This window comes from Artemia sp. Qi Xiang Cuo, chromosome 5 (genome assembly GCF_049724085.1).
Source record: "Artemia sp. Qi Xiang Cuo chromosome 5, ASM4972408v1, whole genome shotgun sequence".
In the NCBI taxonomy this organism is placed as follows: Eukaryota; Metazoa; Arthropoda; class Branchiopoda; order Anostraca; family Artemiidae; genus Artemia; species Artemia sp. Qi Xiang Cuo.
In genome coordinates this window covers 11262118-11272119 of record NC_142798.1, presented here as the reverse complement: position 1 = coordinate 11272119, position 10002 = coordinate 11262118, and the positions used below count along the sequence as shown (strand labels likewise).

Below are 10002 nucleotides of genomic sequence, written 5' to 3'. Positions count from 1 at the left end.
AAAGGGATCTCCATTTACTTTTCTTAATTTATAGAAAACCTACGCACAATTATAGGTATTTGAATTTTCATTCTTACCACCCTATGCCAGTGAAACGGGGGTTTCTAGTTTTACTAGAGGATAGAGCCTTTAGAATTTGTTCCCAGGAATTTCTGGATTCGGAATTGTTATACTTGAGGGATATTTTGTTTTCTAACAATTACAAAATTAAGTTTATTGACAAAATAATTGAAAATACAAGTGTTAAACATGATAGTAGGGTTATTGGGGCTTCTCAGTCTTTTGAATTAAATGTATCAAAAAGTTTCATTTCATTTCCATATGTACCTGGTTTGAGTGAGAAACTTACACGGATTTGGCGTAAATTTAATATTGATACATATTTCCGATCGTTGAGGTCAATGGGTAGTCTCTTTAGTTCTGGTGAGGATTTAACCCAGGGAAACTTAGCAAGTGGGGTATATAAAATTCCGTGTTCTTGTGCGAAACTCTATATTGGTAGGACTCACAAACAATTTGTTGAAAGATTTATTGAACATCGAAATTCAATTGAAAAAAAAAAACACTACAATTAAGCAAGCCTCCAGAAACTTTTGTTTCAGCCTTAGCAGAACATATTTGGTTTCAACCAGATCATTTTGTTAAATTTGATGAGGCCTTAGCTATTTCAAATGATAAGGGGTACACACAATGGGCGAGAGAAGCCATAGAAATTAAAAAAAACATATGTTTGCTAACCTTTCGATATATAGGGATACAAGTAGTTTAGATATTGACATAATTTATGATAATCTTCTAAAGAGTGAATCAACAGTCAATAAGGGAGTTAATATTTTAAATAATCACCAGGGGACTATTTTACCAGCTCGACTAAACCGATTAGCTTCAATAATAGCCAATAAAAGGATTGATTCGCAACAGTATAATTAACGTAATTTCCAGCTTTTTTTATTTTTCCTCAGGAACTCTGGCGTTTTCTCTGAATTAACTCCATAATAGCATGTTTTCCCTACGTCGATCAGTTTGCGCCAATTGTATTTCTTTTTTTTTGTGGTGGTTTCATTGTTTTTCTTTTAGTTTAGGCTTGGTTTTTCATCTTGTTTTTCTTGTGTTTCTTTCGTGCTGAAGACACCTTGTTTGGATATAGGCGAAATATCCGCGTTGTTTTACATTTTTCCTTTCTTTTCTCTGCACCCGCCGCAGTCTCGTTTTTTTTTTTTATACTGAGATTTTTCTCTTTGTTTGTTTTTCTTATTATCTCTGTTTATACCTTAACAAGATTGGAAGACTCATAGCCTGCTTCCTCATAGTCGAAGCTAGCATAGCCTGAGGAGACCGACTTCAGTGCGTCATAAAAGTCCAAAGCCACTTCATTCAACGGCAGTTTGAAAGACAACATCATTCGACTGTCATCGATGTTGGTTATTTCCTTCTGCACACCGCGACGCTCCATACAAAGTGAAAGGATTGGACCAAAATAAGCAGCTGCAAGAGAAGAAAGAGGGCTAAGAGAGAAAAATTTACCGTTACTACTATTACAGGAAAATAAGCAGATTGGACCAAAATAAGCAGCTACAAGAGAAGAAAGAGGGCTAAGAAAGAAAAATTTACCGTTACTACTATTACAGGAAAAACTATTTATTTTATGTCATAAACTCGTCGGCCAATTTTCAACATCAGATTCATTATATTCCTTGGAAACATGAGCAAAGTATGGCCAAGATAACCTCCTTTTATGAAGTGTGGCCCCAAGGCTTAAAAACGGTTTAATGAGCTTTAAACTTTTGATACTAGTCAAGAAATGAGTTGAAACTTGGAACTAAATGTCAGAAATTCTTTAAAGACAGAAAAGAACCAACAAAGAATATGACAAATATTTTGGCGGGAACTTTTACTAAGGTTAAAATAGAAAGAAAATAAATCCACGACAATAAACTGGAAGCAAAAAATTAAGCAAGAAAAACATACTTATTTTTTTAGTTCTTTTTTTCTTCTGTTTTTTCTCTCCCTTTGTGTGTTAGTTTTTTCATTTCGATGTATATTATTTCCTAAAGAATTGTTTTTTTCATTGGGAAGGACTCCCGGACGTGGGGCCGAAATATTCGGAGTGTGTGTGTGTGTTTTTTTAATTAAGCATTAATTGTTGTTATATATATTCACTGCTTCAATAAATTTAAATCCCGTTTTTCTTTCTTAATTTTCGTAAATGGAAAAGCAGTTTGGCGTAAGAAATTATTTAATAAACAGGGAGAGACAAAAGCTAAAAACCAAAATACCAAATGGGACTAAATGCTACAACTGAGGATTATCAATAACACATTTTTATAGCCTATATGGTCTAAAAGGAATTCAATTTTTGCTTTAAAACCAGAAAAAATACTAGGGTGTTTTGATATTTTTTTAATGATACTTGTTTTGAAACTTGAGTATATTTTAGAGGGAAATCTTCCGCAAAAATTTGTGGAAGATTTCAAAACTATAGAGTGTTTTAAACAGCATGGTCAGAAATGGGACAAATACCTGCTTAAAATAGCAGAAAAGCTACAGCCACGGGATATCAAAGTAATTCCCAGGCCCAGCTAACTCTGATATAAAAATGGGTTTATTCTCGCCAAAAGCAAGTCAGTAATCATTTAATGCCTGTGTTTCAAATACTGATTTAACAAACACTGTTTAATCATTCATTTAAGATATTCAATCTGAGCACTTACTGAATAAGCGTTCATTTGTGGATATTTAAGCATGAATTTTAATCTCTTCACCATTACAAAAATAGACAAGTTTTTTTTTTAACTAAAAATAAGGACAACATTAAAATTTAAAACGAGCAGAAATTATTACATATATGAGCGGGGTCACCCTCTCAAAATCTCACTCTTTAAACTCAAGTTTGAATTTTTGTTCAAGTTTGAGTTACGAGGAGGAGTTGTAATCAATTTTGTCTTGGACAGCACCAACCCTACGACGGTTATGGTACAATCCAGTAAAGCATTAGTTACATTCATCTTCTATTAAAGATGGCATTTTTGTCGTTAGCCCCTGCTGAACGTAGTACCTTTCATGATCCGAAGCAAGAATTTGAATCTGGTTTTTATCATCATCTAAATGAAAAGAAAGTTTTTTAAGTGAAATTAAGGAGTGACATTGAAACTTAAAACGACAGAAATTATTCCGTTTATGAAAGGAGCTGTCCGCTTCTCAGCGCCTCGCTCTTTCAAACAGTTCGTGGTAACGAGCTGTAAGTAAGGAGCGACCCAGCTCAATGGTAACCGAAACTCTAGAAAACGGGTTTTTGATACCAATACATACATCAAAAGAATCAGATTTCAATGCTGATTTCAAATATATAACTTTCATCAAGTTTAGTACTACCCATCAACAGTTACGCGCCTGAGAAAATTTGGCTGATTTTCAAAAAAGGGGGAAAGACCCCTTAAAAACTAAAGAATCTTAATGGAAATCACACCATCATATTCAGCATATCAGAGAACTCTACTGTAGAGGTTTCAAGCTCCTATCTACAAAAATGTGAAATTTTGTATTTTCTGCCAGAAAAAAGATCACGGATGCGTTTTTATTATTTGTTTTTTTTTGTTTTTGTTTTTTTTTTCCAGGGGTGATCGTATCGACCCAGTGGTCATAGAATATCGTAGGAGGGCTCATTGGAACGGAAATTAAAAGATCTAATGCCCTTTTTAAGTGACCAAAAAAAATGCAGGGCAACTAGGCCCCCTCCCACGCTTATGTTTTCCCAAAGTCATCCGATCAAAATTTTGAGATAGTCATTTTGTTCAGCATGGTCGAAAATATGATAAATATGTCATTTAGGATGACTTAATCCCCCGAAGTCTCCAGGGGGAGGGCTAAAAGTTATGAACTTTACCCAATGTTAACACATAGTATTGGTTATTGTGAAGTATACAGAAGCTTTCAGGAGGGTTTTTTTTTCTGATAGTAGGGGGGGTGGTCGGGGGTTATGTTTGAGGATCTTTCCATGAAGGAAGTTTTCATGGGGGAAGGGAAATTGCCATGAAGGGGGCGCCGGACTTGCCAGCATTATTTATTGGTTATTGGGAAGTATACAGACATTTTCAGGAAGGTTTTTTCTCTGGAGGGGGGGGGGGGGCTAGAGGAGGGGGTTACTCTGAAGAATCTTTCCTTGGAGGATGTTTCTTTGGGGTAAGGGAAATTTCTATGAAGGGGGTGCCGGATTTCCAAGCATTATTTAAAAAACGATCAGAAATTAAATATAAAAAAAACAAGTTTTTTCAACTGAAAGTAAGAAGCAACATTAGAACTTAAAACGAACAGAAATTATAACGTATGTGAGGGGGTTCTCCCCCAAGTCAATACCTCAATCTCTACGCTACAGTTTTTTTTAGTGCTTTCAAAAAAGCTATCTATTCTAATTAAACGGCCTTTGTGATTCAGGGGTTTAATTAATTTTTTTAACTTTTAACGTTATGAGCTTGGTATTGACTAAGGGGAGAACCCCCTCATATACGTAATAACATACACGTAATAAAAAAAACAATAAAAAAACAAGCGATACGGCTCAATAGTAATCGAAACTTTTAAAAACGGAATTTTGATGTCAATAAATCTATCAAAAGAATAAGTTTATAATGCTGATTCTCAATATATAAATTTTATTAAGTTTAGCATTACTCATTAAAGGCTACGAGCCTGAGAAAATTTACCCGATTTTTTAAAGAGGGAGGAAACATCCCCTACAAGTGAAAGAATTTTAATGAAAATCACACCGTCAGATTCAGCGTATCAGAAAACCCCATTACATAGGTTTTAAGCTCATATCTGCAAAAATCTGCAACTTTGTATTTTTTGCCAGAAGAAAAATATACGAATATAGAAGTTAGTTACGTAAGTTAATTTGTAAATTACGTCATAACCAAATTTAGAGACATCCATTTGGCAAAAGAAAAGTAAAATTTTTATGCAAATTTTGTTTACTTATTCAATGACGGTGAGCCAAATTAAAGCTGCATTAACGAAAAAACGATCAGAAATTAAATAAAAAAAAAACAAGTTTTTAAACTGAAAGTAAGGAGCAACAATAAAAAACGAACAGAAATTATTCCGTATATGAAAGGAGCTATCCCCTCCTCAATGCCTCGCTCTTTACGCTGAAGTTTGACTCTGTTTCACAACTTTATTTTTTAAGACAAAAAAAACTTTAGCGTAAAAAGCGAAGCGTTGAGGAGGGGACAGCCCCTTTCATATACGGAATAATTTCTGTTCGTTTTAAGTTTTAATGTCGCTCCTTACTTTCAGTTTAAAAAACTAGTTTTTTTTATTTAATACGGTAAAGTTTGACTCTTTTTCACAACTGTTTTTTTAAACAATAAGAAACTTCAGCGTCAAGAACGGGGCATTGAGGTGGGGACAGCCCCTTTCATATACGAAATAATTTTTGTTCGTTTTAAGTTTTAATGTCGCTCCTTACTTTAAGTTAAAAAAACTTGTTTTCTATTTAATTTATTATCATTTTTGAATCAATCAGGTTTTGAATTTCACTCATCGTACATGAATAATTAAAACAAAACTTGCATATTTATTTTACTGTTTTTTAACTAATAATAACCTTATAATAACCTAAGTTTAATTTTTGTTCCAGTTGTTTAAGAATGACTCCTGAATAACAAAGGCTAATTTAATAGAATAATAACTTCTTTTAATAGTAAAAAAAAGAGACTTTAGCGCAAGAGCGAGCTACTTTCAACTTTCAGTTGAAAAAACTTGTTTTTTATTTAATTGCTGATTGTTTTTCTTAAATAATCTCGGTAAATGCAATTCCACCTCCATGGAAAATTTCCTTCCCCCACGAAAAATTTCTCCATGGAAAGATTCTCCCACGTAAACTTTTAGCAATATTTGCAAAACTAATTTTGTAAGGCATCGTAACAAAACGGCCAAAGAGGTAAAAACTGTTTTTATGAAAATGAAAGTCACAAGTTGAGCAATTCTCAAATCACTGAAATGAATTAACGAAAAAATCTTTAAAAGATAACCATAATAATTTATGTTCGTATTAAGTTGTAATGTTATTTCTTACTTTCAGTATGAAAAAACACATTTTTTTTATTTAATAACAAAAACACAAGACGAAAACATACAATATCCTTGGTTTATTATCCTATGAAAATCCTAGTTATGAAGATGCTTAAGGTAAAATTAAATGCTAAGATTAGCTAGAAAATAGCAAAACAAATTGTTGCTTATATCGAAAATTACTTAAAAAATTCTAACTTTAGCGTAAAGAGCAAGGTATTGACGAGGGGACGAACTTCCTCACATACATAATATGAGAGGGTTCACCCCCTCATCAATACCCCGCTCTATACGTTAAATTTTTTATTTTGTTCCAATTCTTTTATAATTACCCCTGAATCACAAATGTCGTTTAATTAGAATAAATAGCTCTTTTGAAATTATTAAAATACATTAGCGTAAAGAGTGAGGTATTGATTAGGCAGCGAACCCCCTAATATACGCAATAGTTTTAGTTCTTTCTAAGAGTTAATGTTACTCCTTAATGTCAGTTGAAAAAACTTTTTTTTATTTAATTTCCGATTGTTTTTTAAATGATGCTGGGATATCCAGCATTGAAAATACAGCAATTCTTTCATGAAAATTCTCTCCCCCTTCAAAAATTCCTCCATGGAGAGGTCCTCCGACGTAACCCAATCCCCCCACCACCCCCCAGAAAACACTACCTCTGAAAACGTCTGTACACTAACCAATAATATATGTTAAAAAGGGCAACGTTCATAACTTGCAGCCCTTCCTATGCGGACTGTGGGGGATTAAGTCATCCTCAAAGACATAGTTATCAGATATTTGACTATGCTGAACAAAATGGCAATCTCAACATTTTGATCCGGTGACTTTGGGAAAAAATGAGCGTGGGAGGAGGCTTAGTTGTCCTCAAACATTTTGGCCACTTAAAAAGGAGACAAGAACTTTTAATTTCCGTTAAAAAGAGTCCTCTCGCAGAATACTAGGAACAGTAGGTCAATACCATCACCCCTGGGAAGAAAACAAAAATATACTACAAAAAAAAACAAAAAACAAATAAACACGTATTCGTGGTCTTTCTTCTGACAAATCCGATTTTTTTTTTTATTTATTGGTATCAAAACTCCGTTTTTTAGAGTTTCGGTTACTATTGAGCCGGGTCACTCCTTACTTACAGTTCCCTACCACGAACTTTCTGAAATGTTTAAATATCGGTTTTTTTAATTCTTAAAGGTGTTGATATTACTGAACAATTTCTTGGGCTGGTAGAGAGAAAATCTTAGACAGGTTTTCTCAAGTGATACAACAAGGCTAAGCCCGGAAACTTACCTGGAGTGATTATTGTGCCGTTAATAACTGGTTCTTCTATATCAGCAATAACGCTTGGCTCTGGCAAATATGCAGCACTTGTTATAGTAATGACATTCTTGCCATGTCGTTGAACGGCTTTCTCCCCTAGTAACCATACTGAAAGAAAAAAAGGATCATCTATCTACAAACCAACATTATGAATTTTGCATATATAGCTTTAAATAGTGAATTATTAATAAGGCAATATATCTTTCAATTTAAAATTTTAACTTAGCTAAAAAAAAAAGGTAGGGCTCCGGCCAGCTAATCAGGCTAGGAATTACAACCTCTTACCTAATACTTTAATATTGCTTGCTTTCAAAATGTTCTTGACCAATACTAAAGGGTTATTATTTTCACAGGCCATATAATATTTTGATTGCCTTTTCAGTTCATTTTTATAAAGCATATAAATTTTTGTTTCGCAGTCCTGTTGAAGGCGAAATTGTGACTGTCCATGAGTTTTATTTCTTTTTCTCTAGGAAGTAATATCACCTGATTTTATGACATGTGCAAAGTTTGAGATTAAACGAAGAAAAGAAAGTCAGATCATTATAAAGATCATATTTTTCGGTGAAATAAAGCAAAATGCTAGATAATTCTCTAACAGATAAAAAGATTCACGAAGTTGCATATGTTAGATAAATGCTGAAAATTAACGCCAATGTCAGCACACGTTGAAGTTATCATTACTATTTTCCTTTATCCATTTTTTTTGTAATTGGTTTCAAAAATAAGGCTCTTGTGTTAAAAAAAAAAAAACATTCACAGATAGAGACTGACCCCTGGTGCCATAGTTCTCCAGACCCGATCACCAGTAGCAGTGAGAGAACTTTTCATATGCCATTTAATAAATGAATTTACCGTGGTTTTACTTTTATAGATATTCATTTTGTTGTCTTTTTCTTTGGTTAAGTTTTAGTTGAAAAAACAAACGTAAATATGTGAAATGTAAATGTGTCAATATAAATATTAGAAATGTAAATGTCAGTAATGTCACAAATGTCGATACAAATGTGTCAAATGTAAATGTGTCAATGTAAATTTCAGTAATGTCAATAAAATGTGTGTAAATGTGGCATAAGCAAATGTTAGTGTATTAATGTAAATGTCAGTAACGGAAATGTTAGTAATGTCAAAAATGACAATATAAATGGGTCAATTTAAATACCAGTAATATAAATGTCAGTAACGTCAGAAATGTAAAGGCAAATGTCTCTAAATGTGTCAAATGTAAACTTAAATCTGCCAAGATAAATATGTCAAATGTAAAGGTATCAATGTAAATATCAATAATGTAAATGTAAATGTATCAAATTTAAAGTAAATGTAACAATGTAAATTTCAGTAATGTAAATGTCAACAACGTCAGAAACGTCAATGTAAATGTATTTAAACGTGTCAAATCTGAAATTGTCAATGTAAATGCCACTAATGTTACAAATGTCAATGTAAATGTATCAAATTTAAATTTAAATATATAATTGTAAATGCCTGTAATATAAATGTTAGTAATGTCAGAAATGTCAATGCAAATGTGTGTAAATGAGTCAAATGCAAACGTAGCATTGTAAGTGTCAGTAAAGTTAGAAATGTAAATGTGTGTAAATATGTCAAATGCAAATTTAAGTGTGTCACTATAAATGTCAGTAATGTCAGAAATGTCAATGTAAATTTTTGTAAATGTGTCAAATATAAATGTAAAAGTATCAATTTAAATATCAGTAATGTAATTCTCAGTAATGTCAATGTAAATTTGTCAAATGTTAATATAAATGCCAGTAATGGCCAAGCTACTCTGCAGTATTAGTTGTGACTGGGTCAAGTGATACCAAGAGGTAGTCAGTGCATTTTCCTGATTTGCAAAGATTTCAAACTTTCTGAACCATTACAGTTGGCCTAGCGGTCTTACAACTATTAAATAAAAAAAAACAAGTTTTTTAAACTGAAAGTAAGGAGCGACATTAAAACTTAAAACGAACAGAAATTATTCCGTATATGAAAGGGGCTGTCCCCTCCTCAACGCCTCGCTCTTTACGCTAAAGTTTTTTATTGTTTTAAAAAATAAAGTTGTGAGACAGAGTCAAACTTTAGCGTAAAGAGCGAGGCGTTGAAGAGGGGACAGCCCCTTTCATATACGGAATAATTTCTGTTCGTTTTAAGTTTTAATGTCGCTCCTTACTTTCAGTTTAAAAAACTTGTTTTTTTTTATTTAATTTCTGATCGTTTTTTAGTTAATGCAGCTTTTATTTGTATAAAAATTTTACTTTTCTTTTGCTAAATGGATGTCTTTACAAATTAACTTACGTAACTAACTTCTATATTCGTATATTTTTCTTCTGGCAAAAAATACAAAGTTGCAGATTTTTGCAGATATGATCTTGAAACCTATTTAATTGGGTTTTCTGATACGCTGAATCTGACGTTGTGATTTTCATTAAAATTCTTTCACTTGTAGGGGATATTTCCCCACTCTTTAAAAAATATAGTAAATCTTCTCAGTATCTTAGCCATTGATGAGTAATACTAAACTTAATAAAATTTATATATTTAGGATCAGCATTATAAACACATTCTTTTGATACATTTATTGACATCAATATTTCGTTTTTAAAA

At 32.6% G+C, this 10002-nt stretch overlaps 2 protein-coding genes across 3 annotated transcripts in view; one reads left to right on the top strand and one right to left on the bottom strand.

The window, feature by feature from the left end:
- waw (Translation factor waclaw) overlaps window positions 1-10002 on the bottom strand; it is a 554624-nt gene that overhangs the window by 127865 nt on the left and 416757 nt on the right. For both annotated transcript variants that reach the window (XM_089089339.1, XM_089089338.1), the window contains exons 9-10: window positions 7366-7503; window positions 1271-1485 (exon numbers count right to left, since the gene is read on the bottom strand). In XM_089089339.1, coding sequence (XP_088945465.1) covers window positions 1271-1485; window positions 7366-7503 — 353 coding nt within the window. The remainder of the gene's footprint in view (window positions 1-1270; window positions 1486-7365; window positions 7504-10002) is intronic.
- The window catches only part of LOC148951805 (uncharacterized), a 51779-nt gene that overhangs the window by 6741 nt on the left and 35036 nt on the right, over window positions 1-10002 (top strand). The window lies entirely within an intron of this gene.